The sequence below is a fragment of the Amblyomma maculatum genome, chromosome 2, assembly GCF_055883805.1.
Source record: "Amblyomma maculatum isolate TAMU_Amacu chromosome 2, ASM5588380v1, whole genome shotgun sequence".
NCBI lineage: Eukaryota > Metazoa > Arthropoda > Arachnida > Ixodida > Ixodidae > Amblyomma > Amblyomma maculatum.
This window is the reverse complement of record NC_139345.1, coordinates 93661971-93685276: the sequence shown is the minus strand read 5'-3', so window position 1 is coordinate 93685276 and position 23306 is coordinate 93661971. Positions and strand designations below refer to the sequence as shown.

General features: G+C 47.1%; 1 protein-coding gene across 2 annotated transcripts in view; it reads left to right on the top strand.

The window, feature by feature from the left end:
• The window catches only part of Elk (Eag-like K[+] channel), a 365673-nt gene extending 342588 nt beyond the window's left edge, over window positions 1-23085 (top strand). For both annotated transcript variants that reach the window (XM_084594747.1, XM_084594746.1), the window contains 7 exons: window positions 1725-1885; window positions 10746-10953; window positions 12548-12730; window positions 12855-13304; window positions 13659-13882; window positions 15815-16136; window positions 16700-23085. In XM_084594747.1, the coding sequence (XP_084450873.1) occupies window positions 1725-1885; window positions 10746-10953; window positions 12548-12730; window positions 12855-13304; window positions 13659-13882; window positions 15815-16136; window positions 16700-17358 (2207 nt within the window). In that variant the 3' untranslated portion in view covers window positions 17359-23085. The remainder of the gene's footprint in view (window positions 1-1724; window positions 1886-10745; window positions 10954-12547; window positions 12731-12854; window positions 13305-13658; window positions 13883-15814; window positions 16137-16699) is intronic.
• Window positions 23086-23306: the final 221 nt, after the last annotated feature.

Genomic DNA, 23306 nt, shown 5'->3' with positions numbered 1-23306 from the left:
GAACTCAGGCTGTAAGTTATGGTGATAGTAATGAAATGCTTATGGTACGAATACCTTTCGCCTTGCCATATTTTTCGATAATGGTCGCACTAATATTTGAAATCTACGTTTTCATGAAGTTCATTAGACGAGAGAACAAAACAATTAAGCATGAACCGAACTAAATGTATTTTATTATCTTTTTTCGGGGTAATCGACGCCTTTATAGCCGGCAATATTGAAGAGGCTGCCGGTGCACAAAAAAAAAAAATGAGAACCAAGATATTAACGCACAAATAGAAAATGTAATCCGAATAATGCCATTTTCCATTTTCTAAACAGAATATTAGTGCATATTTGCATAATGTACTCTAGAGAAGGCAATGCCACTAGTAACACTCGCCTCCTCCTGCCTCCCCCCCCCCCCCTCTTTTTTTTTTCATTTCGTGTTCGGAACCGACACATACGATGCATTTTTTTAGGGAGGAGGTGTGAGTGGCGCCTCTCTTCTAACATCGTTCCCTCTCCCTCCCCCCCCCCCCCCCCCCGTTTTTTTTTAACAAGTGCTTAGTGCTAATGTCCTGAGACTGGCTAGCGACAAGGGCAGCTCAATATTGCATCTACAGCACGCGCGATACACTCATTCTACATAGTCCTCCCACTGCATGAGACGCCATTCATTATTACGTTCTTCTCCACCTCCGATCCGAGTGGCCATCTCGTTAAATTGTCATTATCACAAAAAGGGACGATGCGTTTTAACAATGTAGCAACATACTCAACGCCTGAAGAGCGGGCCGTGAATAATGCGGAGCAAGCGTGGTGCCCCCAACCAATGTTAGAATGTATGCGCTCCCAATGAATCCGTAATTATTCGCGCTCGCGTCGCTTACAGCTAATGCGTTGCATGTCCTTTTCACCCAATGGGCTACGCAAAGGTGTCTTGCAGCTCCCCTATTGTGCCGCATCTTGTATAGCGTCACTATGTGGTTTTTCTCTTCCTTTCGAAGCTAAACGCCGCTTCTTTTGTTGTGTCAGCTGACTCTCTACGTTGTGCATAAATCTATTTACGCTTTGTAATCGCAATGCTCGCCTCATTAGAGGCGTTTTGAGCATATTAGCGAAAAGTTTACACCTTACGGAGACATCCAATAAAAAAGAAATCGAAAGTGGAGCTGGGAACATGCATGCAGAATGGGCGTTCACTTGAAAATTACAAAACAGAGCTTATAGTAAAGTATAATACTCTTGGCAGTTTAATAGGTCGCGTGCGCCAAGGTTGTCACTACACCAAAATGACGTTTACAAATGATTATAGTGTAACTGCAGAAATGATTGTGGGGCGTGATATACAGAGTGAATAAAACAAAGAAAACGCTTCAAACTTCTCCCGCCTATCTATGGAATCACAAAGGAGATGTAGCCCTTGATTGTTATCACTCTCACTGAGACTTCACTTCCAGTGCATCGCTCTCAAAGCGTATATTTAACGCTGTTTAATACCCAATAAATTAAATTAACTTGGATACTTTTTAAACGCGAATCACGTAAAATTGGCTCCTCAGCCACAAAATTTACATCTAATCGGAGAAGAATGTTAATGATTTTTTTCTGCTAGTGCCTTCCGTAGACAGCTTTATTTAATTGTTCATATATTTATGTGTAGCCTAGATCTATTTTCAGCCTTGACATGTCATATGCACAGTTGTCGCCTTAAGCGCCATTTTCTGACCACTTCCTCGCAGACATCGGCCTCAACTTCCGCACGACCTTCGTCAACAAGAAGGGCGAGGTGGTGGCGAAGCCAAAGTCCGTGGCTCTCAACTACCTCCGCGGCTGGTTCGTTGTAGACTTGCTGGCTGCGCTGCCCTTCGACCTGCTCAACGCGGCTGGGCTCTACAGCAGGGTAAGAACGCAACTCCAGCAGTGAACGGAGCCTGCTACGTGATGATAATTATGATGGTGATGATGGTGGTTTTGGTTGTGGTGGCAATGATCATGATGACTTTGAAAGTGGCCGCATTGATGATGGTGCTTAAACATTGCACATGACCACAAGGGCTTTGACCTTTGATTTTCGTTTATTTTTATGTATTTCCTTTTCATATAGTTTTCATTCAGGAAGAGCTGCGGCTGTTTAACTTCTTCACGAGGGTATGACAGATTTGTCCCTTGGGTCAACAACAAAAGCAATGTCAGACAAATGCTGCTTCATGATAGCCTTAAATGCACTATTTTCCTCGCTAACACGCTCTGAATAGATTGAGTTAATTTTGTTGTTGTTGTTTTGGGTTTCATGGCGCATAAGCCACTAAGGTTATAATTCGCCAAGCAATTGGAATAGGCTGTGGACTTATTTAAACTCTCTTACATGCGTTACCGGCTATTATGTCGAAACAAAAATAATTGTCTACATTTTCAGCCCACTAAAGAAATATTTTTTCAGCAGAACAGAGGTTGCTCAAAATTGCAAAAGGAAAAAATCGGTACCCGAAATGTGCTGACTAGTTTATTCTTAATCACCTTTCAATATCAACCATTACTGGAGGCTCTAGTTCCACACACTCAGGCCTGAGTTTAAAAACTATGTGAAATGAACTCAATTATTAATGTTTAGGAACTTTTTGCAATAAATGTTTATGTTCAAAGCAAGGACTTCAGCTCGGCAGAACGCACGCCCCTGGGACCCCTGTCTGGTCTTTTCAGCTCGGTGACACAGAGAAAAATGAAACAGTAGCCTTAGGCCATAATTCTTCTCGTAAAAAAGTGGGTCAAAACGAAGAGCGAAACACGCTGAAACTAAAACTGCTCATCCTCAGAGATGTCACGCGTTATAAGGCGCTCAGACCCACTAATCGGGTCCTGGCGACCTATTGTTGTCAACCCACCGACGTAGACAAAACGAATCGAAAACGCTTTACGGGGCCTCCGAGTTTCTATCACATACCTTCTCCGTCGCTTCTGAACGTCCGAAGTGCACGCGTAAAGTTGGCGTTTCGAACAGCCGCCGAAAGCGCCACGCACAGTCCAATGGACTTTGTCACCTCCGCTGTCTTCCGTCGGTTTCCTGTTTCTTCAGCGAAATAAGAAAGTGAAAGCGAAAACAACCCGCCAGCAGCAGGCTCGGGCTGGGGTCACGACAGCAGGTCGTTAGCTCAAGGTCCAGTCGCAGAAAAGAAAAAAAAAAAAAAAGGAGAGCAAAAGGAAGAGAGGAGCCAAGCGAAAGCTGGTGTGTTCAGCTTGTTGGTTCGGGGACAGGAGGAAAGCTTCGCCGGGAAGGAATAAGAGGGCGAGAGGAGGCTAGGAGGTGCTGAGAGAGAATGCCACGGCGAAACATTCCCGTTATCATCGACGCAGAAAAAGGCGCGTGGGTGGCGGGTGGTGTCAAGCAGCGTGGCGCGCCCAATCGGTTACGAAACGCGGCGGGCGGAAATTGAGGCTGCACACACGGGGTCGAGACGCTGCAACCCCGACAATCTCACCCGGACATGTGCGCCAAGCTAGCGAACGCAGCGACACCGCCGCTCTCACAGGCGGCTGGGTGTCGGGAGTGCGTGCGTGTGTGTGCGTGTGTGGTAAGGAGGGGGGGGGGGGGGGGGGGGGTACGTACGGACGGGCGTGCGCGTAGTAGGTTGGATGTTTCACGTTGCGGTCTTGCCCCACATACTTGCAGGGAACGATAAATTCCCTTGTGCATGCTGGCTGCTAAAACAAAGCAGTGGGCACTCCATGCGTTCGCCGAGATGGCAAACACATCAACAGTTCGTTGCATGTGGTGAACGCGGAGAGAGTCGTAAAAACAACAATTATACCATTCAGAATGCAATGCTCACCGCGCGCTGCCATACAGGGCTACTTCTGCATCCGGAAGGCTTACAAATCTACACTCGGGTGGTGGCCGCGAGGGGCAAGTAACTGTACACAGTGTGGCCGGGCGAGATACTGCCAACCATAAGCGAAAATTGAACTTCGAGAAATTTGACCTCACCTCAACCTCAAACAAAATTTCATGCACTCAATCAACTACAACCTCGCCAGTTGAGGTCTCCCAAGCGACCTCACCTCAATTTTCCTTGGGGTACTGGAGACCTCACTCAGCCTCACCTCAAAATCATATTCTGAGGTTAAGGCCGGAGTTCGACCTCAAAAATAAAGTCAGAAAGTCAGCAAATAATTTATACACTAATTAAAATTCATCTCTCAAAAACTGTCAGCCAGCCAAATTGGTGAAAGGACCATTATAACTACTTACTACGGCAATAATGGGGACTGAGCATCTAGGGTGTTTCAGATAACTTGAGCCGGGGTTTTAAAAAAGCGGGCTCCGTTCCTGGGCGGAGCTAAATGCACATTGTTTGCCGTTATGTGGCAGCATCTTTTGCAGTCCACTAGATTAAAAATTGTTTTAAATATACACACTTTTTTTAAGTCTTTCCTCTTGGTCTCAATGCGTTTCGTTAACCTAGCTGTAAACAAAAGATCCAATTTTTTCTAACAATGTATCACGCAGATGGCTTTTTTCTATGACAACCTCGAAAAATATCAAAAGAACAGACATAAGCGCATGCCTAGTTTTAAATGCTTTTCGCGGGACTGCAACAGAGTAGCGCGAGAGAGTGATCACATGATTTTTTTTAATATTCTGTAACCACGTATGGGATACGTTTGCAGAAGAAATTATGGCGGCATTTTAAAACCTCCTCTACTAGTCAGCGATACACATTTGACCCAAACGTGAGTATAACCAAGATGCTTAATTGTTCCTCGCCATTTATCTAATAATCGGGAATTCAAAGTAGTTTCAAGAGCACCGCATCACTGCAAAAAATGCGTCATTTGTTGTATTCAGCTGCGCTTAAGTGCTTTCTTAAAATTCTTGTAGCTCGAAATACTTTCTATATACAATATGTAGTGCGAATACGCTGTTAAGTGCACGTGCTATGAATTCTGGCAGGCTTAGCAAGGTTTTTCACTGGAAAGAGCCTGCAACTTTCGTGGTATTTGGAAGGCTACGCGTATCATTTGGTCAGTCATCTACTACTACAACGCCTTGCTCATTCTTTATAGTGTTCAAGGTTCAAGATGTAGGTTCAAGGACCGACGAGAAAGTATGACTTACATATTTCAATACGCTGTATGTGGCTTAGTGGTGTGGATACTTTCCAGCTTCCAGTGTTGGTGCTCGAGGAAGTCGCCTGATGGCAAAGTGCAAACAGAGAGATCCCCATTCCCAAAGCGTAGGGCAAAAAATGGGTAGTCAAAAGAAAATTTTGCTAATGGTACAAGGATGCGCCATATCTTCTACAAGGCAGCTGACAAGCCTAATTTTTTCATGCGAGTTAGTTCTATGACTAACAGAATGATCACTAACGAACAAAAACAGCACTCGTTCCCAGAAGACAGCCCTGCAAGCTCGAGGTGAGGGGACCCGGTGGAACAGCCTAGAGTTCGTAGTGGGCCACTGAATCCGATAAAGAGCGCGGCGCGGCCGAGACCGAAAAGCTGGCACTGGCTACTACGATTTAGTACCTGAATCCCGGTTCGAAAACGAGTGCTTTTCAGAGTAAGCCGCGGCAACTGCAAACACCATCGATCTCGAAAACCGACTTCCCCGATGGACGACTTTCTCAACCTCAAACTCACACGTGAGGTTGAGGTCCAATTTTCTGACATCAGTCAAAACGTTTTCACCTGTGACCGACCTCACCTCAAAACGTGAATAGTAAGGTGGACCTCATGAGGCTGCCAAACCGGTGCTACCAGCAAGACCTACACTGGAGGCTGAAAATACACGCATGCTTGCACACACACGCTCTGGTCGTGAGCAACCATGTCTCTAAGCCCAGCACACAGTTAATCGAGTGCGGTCTGCGTTCCAAATTATCCGTGCTACCAAAGCGAACCGACCTGAAAAGGAGACAATTCAGGCTCTCGAGTCATTAGATATGCATTTATTTTCTCTGGGCAACCACGCGGCATTCATTACGAAGAGTACCAGCCATGGCGGTCACGTGAAGCAGCCCGAAGCGCTGCTTAGTTTCATGCTCGGCGGTTCACACGGATGTCTCTCCAATCTCGAGCCACGTAGAATATTTGTCAAAGGAAGCAATAAAAAGAGAAAGGTGCGTCTCGCACTCACCATGCCTACTTTACACGTAGCGTGCTCAGGCATACCACGCCCGTCGGTGCGCGAAACCTTCGCGAGCTTCGCTTCGGGCGGGTGCGAGAAACTCTGCGGGTGTTTTTGACTTGCAAATTGGTATTCTCTCGTCTTTCATTATGATTTTCGGGAAAAAGGGAGGTTCCCTGCGCAGCAGCATTAAGGGGAACCAAAGAGGGCAACGCAGTCGCATTCCACCTGAGAGAGCGGATAGAGAGGGTGACGATAGAGTGGGGGGATTGAATAACAACGCAAATTGCACACACGAAGAGAAATAATAAAAGTAAGTAAAAGGTGCATTGAGGTCAAACATGGGCGCGTGTGCTGCGACTCAAACGAAAAACGGGCATCGACAACAAAGAGGAACATCGCAACCGAATAAACAATCGGAGGCACGACGCACCCAATTGTTAAAACAAACAGGACGCGCAAAAATAGCATTACCGACATCCGAGCGATGAAGGTGCCGACTGCGGCTGAGTGTATACTGCGCCACGGGAGAATAACGGAGAAGAAAAGCCGTTTGCAGAATAGTTCGCGTAAGATGTGCCGTCGCTTTCTCCCCCTTCTCCATTTGTTCTCTGGGCTAGGTTGTCGAGCAAACAAGCTCGAGAGCAAGACTCGTGATAACGAAGGGTTGCGCAAAAAAAACAAATGTGATACCGATAACGCATAATACAGAGAAGACAAATACAGAAAAGATTCTGGTCATTTTGTATGTGTGTGTTTGTGTGTGTGCGTGTGTGTGTGTCAGCAAGCAGGGGTAGAAAGGGGATGATTTCGAGAAGTACGAGGAAAGGGAATCAGAAAATTTAACGTGAGAGTATCAGGCTTCAACGGAAGAAAAATAAAGGTTTCGCCGCTAACGGCATTCCTTTCGTCCACCGCCGTGCGCGGCTTCTTGGAAAAGGCGAGGCGTCGAGCTTTCGTTTTGTAATTCGATTGTCAGGCACCTCCGGAACCTGTCGCCACAGCCTTCCCGATCTTTTGCGGGAAGAGCACCACCGTGCCTGCGAGAAGCGCGCGAGCGCCTCCCTGTGGCCGGAGAGCGAAATCGAACTTAACGCCGTTACGCTCAGCCGAAAGGAAATACAAGGTCGCGTATAAAATGAAGAAAGGAGAGCGAGTGAACTCTCTTCCCCATTCGTGACACTGTCACCTGCGAAACGCGAGCGAGCAGAGTCGCTTGCCTAGTCCGGTGTATACATACTTGTACGTATCCAAAAAAAGTTCACCTTAACGTCATTCTCCACTAAGTGAATCTTTCCGGTACGACGTCGTTCGGCCCACTGCCGGCACTTTCGTTTGTGCGAGCGTGAAGGGTACCGGTAATGAAGGAGGTCTGCTGCTGTTTGCTTTTCGTGTTCCTGAAGACCTCATTTCTGCTTTTGTCTGTTAGCCTTCGGAGTCGCCATTCGCTGTCATTTGGCTCTAGGGCATTTTCTTTTGTCTGTGCCGTCAATCTTCCGAGCCAGCTTACTTCAGCTCTGCCTGAGGTCAAAGCTTTCACTGCAGTCTCGTCTTCTACCTCCGCAGCGATTCGTTGCCGAAAGGGTTCGGCCGGTCTCGGACAAACATGGACGACGGCGTGGGCGGAAACGGAAGAGCGCATCCCCCTAGCGGCGACCCTTTCACTCGGCGCATGGTAGTATCCTAGCTGTCACCGGTCGGTCACTCGAAGAAGGCTTAGTGGTCGGCGCAATCGGCCGTGCGTGCAGTCTCGGAAATGAAAGGGACGAAGATAAAAAAAAAAAAGAAGGAAGTGATCACCCGCAGCGCTGGCGGCGGCCCCAATGACACTGGCTGAGTAAACACGCTCGTCTAGCCCCGTTGCGTGACGAAGGTTTCGCTCCCTGCGGGCTGGTTCGAAAGACAGCATTATTCTTGTTATTTAATGAGGAAGTTGTCGGCGAGTCCTAGCACACGTGTGGGATAAATTTCTCTTTATCCTACCCTCGAGCTGAACTCAATAATCTAAACGCACGACTCTCTCAGAGCACAAAAGTGCAGTAGCTTGGACGACTTGCAAGTAGTATGTTCGAGTAGCTACAGACTTTTCACAAAGAAGACATGGTGAAGCGGCCTTTTTCCCTTTTCACTTTTTACTTTGAATGATTGAATGAATCAATTAATCAGTCAACCAATCAATCAATCAATCTTTTCCCCAGCCCGGTGTTCGGCTCTTCTGCGGTGAACTGCTTGGAAATGGGGTCAATGAATGAATGAATGAATGAATGAATGAATGAATGAATGAATGAATGAATGAATGAATGAATGAATGAATGAATGAATTGACAGGCCACAAAGCGCGTAGTCTGACTTCACTCAAGGTGACGAAGACTCATTGTACGCTGCAGGTTTCCTCACCTTCCTTCCATTTCGCCATGACCGAATAGCCTTCAAGCCACCGCTACGTTAGCATAGCAGAAAGGACCGATGAACGCGTTCGCATACTCAAAATAGCTGCAGTTTTTGCGGCAGTTGGTCTTGGACGCTCCCTGTGCACACCAGCTTTCGCTCACTACGGGAGCGAAATTTCTGTTGAAGCGAGCGTCATGTTAATGATGATTTCGGTAGGCTGCCACGTTGAGCCGCCTGCCACGTTCAGTTGAATCGAGGAATTAGTCAATTAATTACGAGCTAAAATTGAATCAAATACAAAGCAGCTGCTACGTGCTACGGATGGCAGATGATAGGCTGGATAAAACAAAATATCTCTTACGATCGGGCCCTTCAATGAAGACCATTACATTGGGTTAAAGGACACGTCAGAGATGCAATCAGAATTCAACGCTTTCGCATTAGCACACCGTAATGTAGTTTAAGGAAGGGCCATCAGTAATTTTTTTTTCTAATTTTTCTTTCTGCAAACTACTCTAAAGAATGTTATAATACTAACGGTTATCGTTTTCAACTCCGCAAATATTGGAGGAGAGAAAGCAAGCGAAAGAAAAATGACAAATGTGGACTGGGCTACTGGAATATCCTCGAACAAATTATAGCTTGTTTGCAACTTAGCAGAAGCCATCAAATTCACGTATTACCATTACTTCGCTCTCATTCCGAGCGTTGTTGCGAAGCTTTAACGAACCTCTGTCGTAACTCAGACAACTCTTTCTGTTTCTGTAAGCGTTTGCCGACTCACTTTGCTCGAGTAGCTTCGTGTCGCATTTATTTCGCTTACTCACGAGTAATTGAAACACTGAATTATTAAGTAACGGTAATGGGTCTATCGCTTCTATCATGAAGGATGTGATGCAGTATATGGACACTCACGTCCATGTGGATTATTGGCTTGGTATGCAGTACACCTCTTGACGTCTGTCCGCAGACGGTTGCGTGGCGCTGTGACGTCGCAGCATTGTCGCTTACTGGCTCCGACAACGTCTAGTAAAGTCATCTTGAATAGCGAGATACATGAGGTTCACATCTGGGGTACAAGCATAACTGTGCACAACGATGGAAACCAACCAGACAATCCTGAAACTGTCACAGTGGTTCGCCTGGGGAAGGCGCATATTTACGGATAGATGAAAAAAATCCCGCTTCGGGGTTTTGCCGAGCACGAAATACAAATAGTAGCAATTATTTCGACAGAGTGCACATTACCATTGAGTACAAGACTCTTCCGAGCATCAAACTGCTCCCTTTCAGAAAACGCGAATAGCCAATTTAAAGACGAGACGTGTTACCTCATTCCTTGTGTTACGTACGGAAATTTTTTTAATCACCCCATTCTTATCCTATCAATTTGACCCCTCTTTCATGCGGCTATCAGAAAGTTTCGCACGTATAATTGAACTGCTGCGTAATTTTAAATGCGAACGTCGTCTACAGTATTCATTCTCTTGTCTCCATACAGTTTCTCTCGCAAGGAAAAAATAAAAGAATTCAATGGAGCAAGTTTAAGCCAGTGTAATACTCGTCCGTTAAGAACGGACTGTCGTCCCAGCAACCCATGTAATTGGTGTCTTCCTAATTAGCTGCAGGCCCCCGGGGAATCCATATGCGCGACTACTTCTTTGTCGCAATCGTTGGCTCCTTTGGGCTCAGAAGTTCGCAATCTTAAGACTCCGCGCGAAGAAGTTTAACACCTGTGCCAAATATATGTCTAAATAGGGCGGCTTATTCAGAAACAATTTCCGGATGTCTGATAACTTGCAATTACGCCTAGCTCGTGCTCGAATGACTTACGCAGACAGCGTTACGCCGGAATGAGAGTATAACGATTCGAAAATCTTAGCGTCGCCTGATAAACGAAGCCGTAGCAGTTTCTTCAGATTTGCTAAAGAACACTTCTTCATGACCTCTTTATGTGGTTGGAACATCCTGAAGCCCAACCGTGACTGGATTGGCTTCGTTCCGACCGAGTCGCTTCAGTGAACCACTAAGCATGAGGTTCGTAGCGCTGTGGTCAGGTATAGTGGGCGACCTGTTGGTATGCAGTAAACGGAAACAGACGTCTCTATTTCGTTGGCGTCCATATTACAAACGATGTTGCTTACATGAGCGTGCACTATTTGGACCACCGGTTCATTCCAAGCGGTCGCAGGTTGGATCGTCTTGTCTGGAACGGAGAAAGCAAAACTCCCGTGTTTCCGCGCAGGACAACCAAATGTACCTGCACCTGTTGAAGCTGACGCGGCTGCTGCGACTAGCGCGGCTGCTTCAGAAGATGGACCGCTACTCGCAGTACAGCGTGGTGGTCCTGACGCTACTCATGCTCATGTTCACGCTCGTCTCGCACTGGCTCGCCTGCATATGGTTCGTCATCGCCGTCCAGGAGATGGAGTCCTACCCAAACAACAACATCAGTGAGTCGCAAGGCTGAAATGGTTTGAACGCTTTAGACACGTTAAGCACTGCGGACGAAACGACAGGAGGACGTTTAGGAGACGCCAAACACAAGCGCTTCCAACTTCAAGCTTTGTTTTATAGCATGCGCGTACGTAGCCAGGAGAGAATGTCTTGGTGTCAAAATCCCTCTCTCCCCCCCCCTCCCCCGAGATTTTCTGAGTGCTGCACCTCCTCTCCTACTTTCGGCTTTTTTCGCCCATGCTATTTACACACCGGTTCAATACATTTGAATATTTACGGATGAGGTACGCGGAGCCTTGTGTGCACGTGTATTTTTATGCATATATTACAATTAGCAAAACGACTAACCCTTCAATTTTAATAAAGCAGAACTTGACTAAGATATTGCTGGAGGGCAGTATCTCGTTCTTTTTATTTCTTTACTGCCGGCGTATGACACCCACCGAAAAAGTATTTCTGACTACGCTACTGTTAGCGCTTGGGTAGGCTGGTCAAAAAAAAAAATAGAAAAGAAAAAATAAGAGGGCAACGGAGAAAACAATGCAAGAAATGGCTGACTCTCGATAGTTTTTCCACAGTGGCTAATTGTTTCGTCAAATAATCTCCACTTCGGACTGTGCTCTGATACACACATGCGCTGCTTGCCGATATCATAAGCTAAAAGCACCTCACAGGTGCGCGTCTCCTTGTATGGCAGCTTCAAGCAGCGCCACTTCACTGGCAGAAATTGTGTTTTACGTTGCAGAGATCGCGGGGCCATTCGCCTTTGGAAAGTTGCAAAAGTGCCAGTTACGCTGCTGTTGTTCGGCTGCTGCACGCACATCTTGTACTTTTTTTTTCGCAATCACCATGTATGCTAAACGTGCCAGATACTGCAATCATAGCTGCTAATATCTTCGCAGCAATTATAGCCCCCAACAAAATAAAAACGGCGATTATTCAGACGCTTACAGCTAGGGGCATTTTTATTATTGTCTTCGCCGTATCTGATGAGCAGCGTACAGTGCTTACAAATGTCCGGAGCTTCCCGGCTAATCAACAGAAACTTTCTCTCTGTTTAATATTTGTATGTTTGTAATCGTAGGTTTAAATCGACAGCGGCAGGTAAGCCCTCCCGCTGATTCTGACATCACTATCGCAATGTACTAATAGCCACAAATGCCTTGAATAATGTTTTTTTATTATTATTAGGTTGTCAGTGTTTATAACCGGCTTCGGCATAGCTGTCATATCATGCTATTGTGAAGATGGTCTTCATCCATTAACTAAGCATCAGCTGAGCTATCTCTAAAATTCACACCAGTTTCAGCCGGAATTAGGCCTCTGGATCATGCACGTTGTTTTCATCTTCGTCAGAGAACATTGACGTAAGAACATCTATTAGCAGATGCATTAAGTCAATATGTTTCTGAATCCACGTTCTTGAAGGGCGCTCACCTTGCGTTTCATAGGTCTCGATTTAGTTAGTTGCTTAGGCGCAACCTACCCTTTCATTTTTGCATTCCCAGCCAACGTGAGCAAAGCTCTTGCATACATTGCATCCATTAATGCGGAGCCCAACCGTCTCTCGTGCTCGTTGGTATGGCGCAGGCTGGCTGAATCAGCTGTCCATGAAGCTGCAGTACGATGTTCTGCGGCCACTCGACATGGCTGCCACGTACATCACGGCGCTCTACTTTACTACCAGCTCGCTTACCAGCGTGGGTTTCGGAAACGTGGCAGCCAACACCAACGCCGAAAAGGTGTTCTCAATCCTCACAATGCTCATCGGAGGTGAGTTCAGCCCTCGCGCTTGAAGACTGTCTTGCCTTTTCACCGGTTGAATACGTTGTTAGCTTGTGATGCATGATCTAATTACATATATACATATTTTACACTTTTATTGGGTATTCCGCAGCGCTGATGCACGCCGTGGTGTTCGGGAACGTGACGGCCATCATCCAGCGCATGTATGCGCGGCGTTCGCTGTACCAGACCAAGCTGCGGGACCTGAAGGACTTCTTCCGGCTCCATCAGCTCCCCAAGCAGCTGCGGCAGCGCATGATGGACTTCTTCCAGACCACCTGGTCGCTCAACAACGGTATCGACCCGAGCGACGTGCTGCGCGAGTTCCCCGACGAACTGCTGGGCGACGTGTCCATGCATCTGCACAAGGAGATCCTCTCGCTACCCATCTTCGAGCCGGCACCGCAGGGCTGCCTCAAGCTCCTGTCTCGACACGTGCGCAGCAACTTTTGCGCGCCCGGAGAGTACCTGGTGCACAAGGGCGACGCGCTCAATAACATCCACCTCGTGTGCAACGGATCCATGGAGGTGCTCCAGGAGAGCATGGTCGTCGCCATCTTAGGTGCGTGTGCGTGCTTTGTAGGCCAGCCGTAATGCAAAAGATGCGTAGAATACTTGATGAGAGATTCCGTACACACGTTTAAGAAGTGTATACAAGCAAGACGGCGTAGAATAGGCATACCTGAAAGCATGTAACTGGAAATAATTCCTGGAACTAGGGTAGACGTCACAAGGGGCCGAGTGAGAATACTAAAAAAATATGAACCATTTTTACAGCAATACTTCAGAAGGCGAGAACGCATTGGTTTCCACGCGAAGGTTAGAGAAGCGTGCCTATAGTACCAAGCGGATTAAAATGTCTACTCCTTGCTCTTGAAGTGACTGCTTCCATGACTTCCTACTATCTACTGTGCAGGCAAGGGGGACCTTGTGGGCAGCGACATTTCATTGACGGCCGGCACCGAGACCGTCATGAAGTCAAGCAGCGACGTCAAGGCCCTAACCTATTGCGACCTCAAGTGCCTTTTCATCCCGGGCCTGCTCGAAGTGCTCAAGCTATATCCGGAATTCGCCGAAAGCTTCTGTCATGACATCGTGCACGACCTCACCTATAACCTGAGGGAAGGCTACGAGAATGAGGTACGCCACCACATCATTCTGTTAGGCGATACACGCAGAAAGAGCAGGTTGTACATCTAGCAATGAGTACCACTTTGAAATATTTGTAGCACCTATTCCTCGCGTGGAAACAGGGCTTAAGTCACCATGACTTACTTTTGAAAGAGCGCAAGGGTAACTTCATGCAATGTTTGCTCTTAGCAAGAATATATTGATGTCCTTGACGTTAGAACCTAAAGGAAAAAGAAATTAGAGGGTCTCTTAGATGTATGTTCCTTTAGAAGAGAATGACGAAAGCCTACCCATCCTCTCCTATCATTTGCTTCTCATCGTTTGTCTCTTATTGGCGTTTATTGCAGTGCTACATATAATATAATTGGTTTACAGGAAAGGAGAGGAAAGGCGCAGTATCTGTCACAATTTCACCGGAATGTGCATTTGTACGGCACACCGTCATTCCTGTAGCGTGGCGTTCCTTGGCGCGCGTTCAAGTGGAGAATTGCAGATGCCAGCAACGCTAGACAAGAACACATCCAGCGGAATCTCGCGAAATACGACAGTTCTCGCGCACAAATCTCATGTACGAGATTTCGTTCCATGAGCCTAGGAAGGCTTTTGCCTCAACTCCGCGATCATAATTTGATAGACATTGACACCTCAGTGATCGGCGCAGCAAGACGTTTCCTCGGGACTCGAATCGGCTGAGGACATCGATTCCAATCCGGCCTACACATTCAAAGACATTGTAACTTTCTATCAAAACTTGCATCGCAAATACTCTAACCCTTGAAAAGGGTTGGGAAAAGCGAACGAGAGGTTGCTCTTGCGCATCTTCACGAACACAATGCTGTGCCCGGCAGTACGTACTTCAATATTTTGACCCCCAATTTATTCGCCAGTACCAGTACTGTAGGGAGGTAGCTGATCCTACCAGGTGGTATGGTCCTGCCAACAGAACTCCTTCCTTCCATCCATTCCTTACCCTTCCCGGAAGGACTGGGAGGTGACCCTGCTCAGTTGCTGTGACCTACAGGCCCAAGGGGCCGCGGGCGGCGGCAACCGCCATTGGAGTCCCTGACTAATGTCTCAACCTAGTATTTGTTAGGCCGAGGCACTTAAGGCTCCGCGCCAAACATATCTCCCTGTAAATGTCGAATAAATGTTTTTACCACCACCACCAGCAGCAGCAAGGGGAACCGTTTGCACGCAGTTCCATGAATCGCGGCACATGCATATTATTTTTAGCCTATTTCAGCTCGCAAAACTCCGCTCTCAGTTAGCGTAGTGCCCATGACAATATAACGCAGCAATTTGTTTATGCGGGCCAACTTAATTTCTAGTCAATGTCCATTTAACGTGACGATTACCTAATTCCGTTTATAGTTAGCACAGTTCCTCGACGCTCACTCTCCTGCGCAGTGCTCTTTTTTTCTGATTGGCAATGAACGAACAATAACATGAATACGCGCTAGCACATTGCTGGCAGAGTTAGTTTTTAAAGCAGCAGGAAGATGGGACGCATTTTTGGATTTTAACTCAAAGGAGTCGGTGTAGTTCTCGTGATGCCATCATTGACAAATGCCCTAACCACGGGCACAAGCGCTCATTGTTTCGCCCTCATTCGAGAGATAACGACAGAAGCCACGATGTGCCCTTTTCTTTCAACGACGAGACAGATATATCTTTCTGCTACGCTTTTAATTCAAGTACATGCCTATGTCCTATTTGCCCAGTTACAGTAAACTGGGGGTGACCATGATCTGCTTTATATTGCAAAGGTCTACCGGTGAGTCCATACGCAATAACTGACAATATTTTTTTTTTCCTTTCGTATCCTGAATTTGATTCACACCACAGCAGAGCATCACCATGTTAATGGAATGCTCGTTCTTAACACTGTGCTTTTACGTTGGCATTTACCAGAGGGCCGTTTACTGACCTCCCGCGGTGCAGGCGGAAGAAACGAACGGCGTATGCTCGCTGACCCTGCCGTCAATATCGGAGGACGACGAGGAGACTGGCAGTGACGAGACGGCGCCGGGCTCCCCAGTTTCCAATGGCCAAGAGACTGTCGCCAAGCTCAAGGAGGACTCGTGGGAGCCGCCTGCTGCCACAGTGGCTAGCCGCACACCTGTGCCGCCGGCGGCCCCCGCGACAAGCCGCGTCGAAACGGCGCCTTTTGCCAGGCGCACGTCGGCCCTCAGCTCGCCTTTCCGAACGCCCACGTCCGTGGCCATGGAAAAGCTGCGGCCCGTCGCCACATTGCCGCATCTAGGTACTTGATTACTTCCGTTAGCGCCCACAGGTATTCTACAGGCCTGCTTAGGAGAGCTAAATACAGGTAGAGCACGGAGTGCAGTTTTAACTTTGCGTCTGTGCTATGCTTGTAGGTTTTCGGGGCACTCCAATTTCAGGTTATAAAATCCTAGTATTGTCCGTCGCCACATGTTCTCAGTAACCACTCGTCAGTCTAGTGCCGATCTGAGATGATTCGTCATTGATGCGAGATTTTTTTAAAGGTATGATCCCAAGGTGGCAAGAATTTCCATCCCTGAAAAACCTTGGGCATTATTTTTAACACGGCTAAAGGGCTTGCATACTTTAAGCCCTTTTCTTTTCTCTTCCGTAATATGCTTAGCAAACTTTTGCTCACTTTTAGGTAACCTGTCTAGCCGTCTTACAGTTGTCAGTATTACTATTCCGGTGAATACTTCGGTGTGTATGAGCAACTGTACATACGCGGAGAAACGGCATGCCACCTGTAGTCGATAATGTGCTCTTTCCTACTTCCACCGTCCATCTCGCGGTCCCGCTGACGCGTGCACGTTGCTGTCGCAGGCCGCTCCGTGGAGCTATTCGAACTTCGGGACGAGATGGAGCAGCTCCGGGGCAGCGTGGAGCGGTTGGACGCGCAGCTCAAGAGCGTCTCCCAGGACGTGGGAGGGCTGACGCAAGAGCTCCGCGCCAGCGCCCGCCTCCTGCAGCAGCTGTGCAGCGGATGCGTGCAGCTGGCGGCACGATCGCCCGGCACTCCGCCGCCGGGCGGCGCCTCCCAGCATCCAACGCAGCAGCAGCCGTTGGCGTCGCCCATCGGCCTGCAGAGCCCACCTTTCAGCGCGACGACACCGCAGTCGCAGCTGCGCGTGTCGCACCAGGGCTCGCAGACAGACTGCAGCCTCTTGGAGGAGATGCTCATCAAGATGGCCGACTCGGGCTCGCCTCCTCCGAACTCGGGCTACTCCTCGGGCTCGTCCAACGAGGAGAGGGTCAAGTTCGTCATCGGGCATCCGTCTCCGCGCCGCTGCATCGCTTCATCGTCCGAGGACAGTGCCCTGCTCAGTGTGTCCAGGGACCACCTCGTGCCGTCGACCACGCTCTCGTCTCGCTCGTGGCAAGTGTCCACCGAGTTCTCCGAGGTGCCTGCGTCGCCCGGAAGGCCCGATCACGTGATTGACGTCGAAGAATCTTTGCGCCGCAGGCTTTCGACAGAACTCTAACCAGTGCACATGTCTCCGATGGTCATTCCTACACCCGTCCAGCTCTTCAGTGGAGCCGATACCTGGTGCCGACCGCTCCCGCGGGCCATCCCCGCCCACGAGCCCGGCTGGCTTGTACAGTTCTTGAGAGATTCAGTGGGGGAACAATCAACAGACCTAAGATCTCAGTGCTGCACAGCGCAGGAGCCGCATCTCCATGTGGACTGCCGAGTATCTCTTCGCAAGTGGCGACGCTTTATATCTTAGATCGATGTAGGCATGCGCTTCGCTCCAGTCCCAATAAGGCAAGAGTGCGACATCGCACGGGTCTCAAGGCATCGCGGAGTTTTCGCGACGTTGTCTCACCGCACTTAGTACCAGGACAACAGCTCATCTCCAGTGGCCTCACAGCTGCTTCCCACAAGACCAACACAACGCCACCGCGCGCTACTGTAATTACTTTCTTGACACCACCAGAGAACGCGTTCCTCTTTCAAAGCTTGACTTTTGCTTCGTTGTTATCATTGTTACGTTGCTGCTGTGGCTGGCGCATGCCGAACTCGCGTGTAGATGCGCGGCTATCATTTGTGCTGCTTGCGATCTCGAACGCTTCACCTAGCTCCAAGCATTAACGGCACACCCGCTCACTTCGTCGCACATCAACGTCTGCTTCACAATCGCGATGACAAGACCGGAGCGCAGGGCCTCTCAGGCCCCGCGATGACTTACTTCAGTGCGCGCGTGCTCTGTGGGTCTCGAGCGCGGCCGACATCCCCGCACACATCTCCTCGGACGCTTGCTCTGCTGCGGTCGCTGCTTTTCGTTGCTGACGCTGCTAAGTGTGAAGAATTGCATCCAATCGCTATGCTTCGTAGTGGCCTGTGGCACGAGCTCCACGTTCGAAGCCGTAGTAGGACTGCTCGCGTTTTGTTTAGACTGCTGCGAAGCTCGAGCTTCATGCATGGCTCTCCTGTACATAGGCGGTAGCGCGAAAGAGAAAAGACTTCTTCAGACTGGCCTGCTCCGTTCTCTTCTTCCTGTGCACCTGTCTCTTCGACGGGTTCCCGGTCTTCTTTCGCATATGCAGCATCTTGACGTTCTCGGGTTAGCCGGCCGAGCAATGCCGGTGGTCAGCAATATACACTGGATTGGTCACAGACGAGTGTCGGTCTTGTAATATGCAAACCATGTTTGTTTCCTTCTTTTTCAATCTTCGTGCTTTACTCACACACACATGCTGTTACGAATGCCTGCTCGTGTACTTGTTTGTTTCATGCCGTTATGTTTGTCTCGGGTTGCTCTTGGTCTAAAACGACCTCTTCCGTAAGGCAAAGCCCCCCGTGGCTGTGCCAGAAATCTATGTGCTTTAGTAATCCGCTACTGCGGCACAGTGATGTACCATAAGAGGGCGCTCTAGCGTCCAGCTTCACTGTTTCTGAGGCCAAGTTATAGTCAGAAATGCAACAGCAACCATTTTTGGATGTGAGCGACACGTGTTGCGATCGGGTGGCCTGTTTTAAAACCTAAAGTTGGAATTCTTGTTTTAGATTTTAAAACTTTTGCGACTGTGAATTGCTAAAAAAAAAAAAAGCACCTAAATGTGTTGTAGTTACAATTTTTCAGCTCAATTCAACGTAAAATTGGCGTTAGCAATGGAGTCCCAAGTTTGGCACTGAATGAAATCTTTCCCGGATCTTTCTGCTAGAGCTTCTCAGCATACTTTAAATAATCAATTATTCAGAACGATCGATCATTCCAAATTGTATACAGCGAGCCACCTTCATTTCATTATGTACAAGGTTTCGTGCAGGAGGCCCGAACGCAATTTTTGAGCGCAGCTGATCGGCGCAGGTGCTTTTGTGATATCTTGAGCCCACAGTTAGCTTTAAAAAAAAGATTAATCTTTATCATGTCAATTATGCTTCTTTTTTTTTTTACAGTAAAAAAAATTGACGCTGGAGCAAACGAAAACAAATATGTACTTTTTACGTGTAGGCCTACCTTAAATATCTGCTCTAGAATGGCTACGCCATGCTTGCGATTAAAGATGGAAAAACTAATAATGGTTCATGCTGCTAAAGCTAGCGCCGAATATCACTCATGCTGTCGAACTCAATTTTTTTTTTTCGCAAACACAGCTTAAAAAGCTTCATATTCAGACCGGCTTTTTTTCTTCGCGATAGTGATTTCTGCGTTCTGTATGAATTCTTCCCACTAAATCACCGCAGATTAGTTTTTCTCGCTCCTAAAATACTTGCAGTTGTGCAGTTGTGATCAAACTAGTGTTTAAATAAATTGCCCAAACGAATCTGCAAGGATTTCAGGTTGACATGTGGCCTTAATTTCCGCAATGTTCTCTATTACAAGCAAACGATTTCCCGTAGTTCCAAGCTAATTTAGCCTAAAAGCAAGCATGTATTTGCATAAGAAATGGTGCATTAAGCCCTTCTCTCTCTTCACTGCTTTTGGCCAACCCATGTACACATGTAAAACATGTACACATAATGGCAGTGTGAGTTGGCACACTCAGCAGCATGATTTATTGCTATCGCCAAATATTAGCAATCTGATTCTCATTGGTCAGTCTTCCTTTTACACAAGTCTGTGTATCCAGGTCCATCTGACATTCGATCCTCTTACTCGTTCATTTCGTGACGTGCAGACATCACGGAGTCCCTCCCGACATAAGGAAAGCAATGTAGCACGTACACCAGGACACGTTGCTGTTGAACACAATGCCCTTGTCTTTGCTTCAACATTCGGCTACACTCTTAGCACCAGGATAACGTGAACTGTTACACAAAAGAGTTAGCGACATATGGTTTATGTGACAGTGCGTCACTGGCTTGTAATAAAATCGACACGTTCATTGAGGATATGTAAATGATAGGAGTTCTCAAGTACAAGCTACGGCCTCTTCTGTTACGTTCGAGCGACGTGTTTGACAGATAATAACGAAATAGTGAAATTCGATTGCTGTTATAAGGTCCAATGCTTTATAATTCCTCGCTTGGCGAGTTTATATCATTTTAATCATCTATTCATTTCCTGTTAAAGCAACAGACCTGCTTTTTACCATGGCAAACGTACCACCAAAGCAAGAGAACTCATATATAAAACATATGTCCTCTAAGTTATCAACATGGTAGACAAATAATATTTTCTGGATTTCTTTATTGCAATCGAAAGGCAGTTTATAAAGGGGCAGAGCAGTCGCGTCAAGGTGTTTATTTTTCAGCACTGGTCTCAGATGTCACTGATGAAAGCCTATGTTCTAATTCTGAGGTGATAGGGCATTCCTGTGACGAGCCTAGATAATGCGATTCGGCGTTTGGAACTGTGCTTACTATAATACCTTCATTTCGATAATGCTGCGAAAGCTTGACTAACAACACTTATACGTGTGGTGACAGTCTGATGTCGAATGGTTAGATATTAAAGTGAATAATAGAAGTGCGCCAGCGGTAGACTGGCGAACTTCACTGTATTATGCGGGAAAGTCCATTCATTCGCGTAGTCTGTTTTGATGACAGAGGTGAACTCCTTTAGCGGTCGGCTGTGCACGCGACAGTCACGTGGCAACAAGCGTGTACGTGACGCAGTTCTTGATAGAGGGCACTGCTAGACAATCAACCACAGTTGCGCGCACAGGGCGAGGGTTCCGAATTGTACAAGTGACCGGAAAATGGAGGCCATAAAGTAGTGAAAAAGCTCCTCTATCTCGCGCTGAACGGTCAAAGCCGATTGCACAGATTAAACCGCCTTTATTAATAATGAAGGGTGAGATAACCGCGAGTCTTAACAAGGCATAATGATGTAAGTTATTGCTTTTGTTGCTCTAAAGAGTGCATGAAAGAAAACGGCTCAAGCCGTTCTTCTCCACCAAAGCGGTTAGTTGAACGCCACTGCCGCATAAAGGTTTCGCGGTGAATATACAATAGCCACCAATGGCCTCGTTATATTTCGAAAATATGAAAATACTCACTCCTTTTTTCCCCCACAAAACAATACCCACGATTCAACCATTTATACAAACAGTAACTACTCGCAAAAAGGGCTCCGAAATGTAATACCTTGGACAGAGGCCCTTACTACATCAGAAAAGCAATGTAGCGCGTACACGAGGAGTACGTTTCCTTGTGCGCCCATAACAAGAATGACGCCTTCAGACACGAATGCTTAAGTGTTTAAAGGGGAAAGGTGAAAAGGAAATATATATACAGACGCACTTTTGGCTGCTGTTGCTAGAGCCCTCTTTTTTATTTCCTCCAATTATGTTAACTAGCCATTTCTAAACAATATTCCCTACTCGCGTTAGAGGCTAAACTTTGGTGAGAAGGTCAAGACAAGTGGGTTCCCCTGTAAATCATGTACTGTACAATGGAACAGCAGTGCTTTCCTTTTTTTCTTTTATTACTTAGAGCTTCAATATTAAGAGCAAATAGAGATGCATTCAATCACTTCCTTACTACATGCAGGGCGATTGTACTGCAAATCTTTGTCTGGCGCAGAAATGGGCTCCGTAAAACTATGTCTATTGGGGCAAAGTAGTGGTCACTATATGGACGGTTTAAAACTTTTCTCTCGCTTACGATATTGCTTTCAATCTTTGCATCTACATGCACTACACGTGCTCGGAAGACAAGATGAAAAGTGGCCGAAGCAAAGGTCGCGAACAACGTTTTGCGAACATGCAGACACCGAAATAGTCTTGCTTGTGGACGTCAAAATAAATGCCCATCAAGTTTCGCGTTGGTGTGCTGGCGATTCGAATAATTGTGTGCGAATATGTAAGGTGGCATTGTCTTATATGGCCACCGTGCTGCGAATTGTGTGAAGCGTGTGCCAGTCACCGTACATGTTTGATGATATCCCGCAATAAGACATTGTTTGGTCCCTAAGCTCAGCTGTAAGGGTTATTTGAAGCTCTCATGAAGCCGCTATCCGCCGTGCTGAGCTGCCGATGTATAGCTAGGGCTAAAGGTCATGTTAAGACAGAAAACGGCCAGTGTATGTACACATGTACATTTGTGCAAGTAGGAGCAATGCAAAAAGGAACACTTACCTTGAACTCACTATCTTAACTTATTTTTATCTCCGCACATACCCTGGGAAAAAAGGAAAAATTATGCGTCAAGCGGAGTCTACCAGAAAAAAAAAAAAAAAGGCATGGCGGTTCCTCATACTCTACTTCAAGTGGTAGGGGAGGAGGGTGTAATCGCCAACGACATGCTAACAGAATGTTCCATTTTACATTGCTTCAAACTGCACATTTAATACGGGAGGCAAGAAAGAAAACCTGCGTGCCTAATGTTGGAAACTGTTGGAATGTTTGCAGGCTTTTGAACGAGATATACGACACATCTTTTTTTCGTCCTTACTAACATTGCTTTTATTTATTTCCCCCTCACAATTTCCCCGTTGTTGTTCTTTTTCTTTTCCTTTTCTAGGCGTCTTTTTGTCTCTGTCGTTTCTATACGTTGCCTGTGTACATAGAGCGTCCGTTGTTCCTTGTCATCCGCATACTTTTAAACGATTCTACATGGCCCCGCCTCTCACTATCCGAGTCGACGGCACTACTTTCTTTTCCTGTCCTGTTATTATCGTCAACGGTTCTACTCTTCGTGTTGTTCTTCCTCTGTCTTCTTTCACTCTGTCACCACAAACGAGCGGCGCGGAAGAAGCACCACAATGCAGACGATTTGTACGCGTCGGTTACTATTGCGAATAAAACGTTCGAGAAACGTACTGCCGAGCCTCCTCTTAACCCTTCCTTTTCACTCGCTTCATTCTTTGCGTTTGTGCTCACTCTCCTGCGTGTGAACGTGTGCTCGCTTGAAAGCATGCGTGAGAGAAAGAGAAAAACACCAAGAACGTTTTATGTCATTCGTGTACAGACAACAACGTTCACGTCGTCAGTGAGATGGCGTGAAAAGAGGCGAAAAAGCATGGCCAAAGCTTCTGCTGTT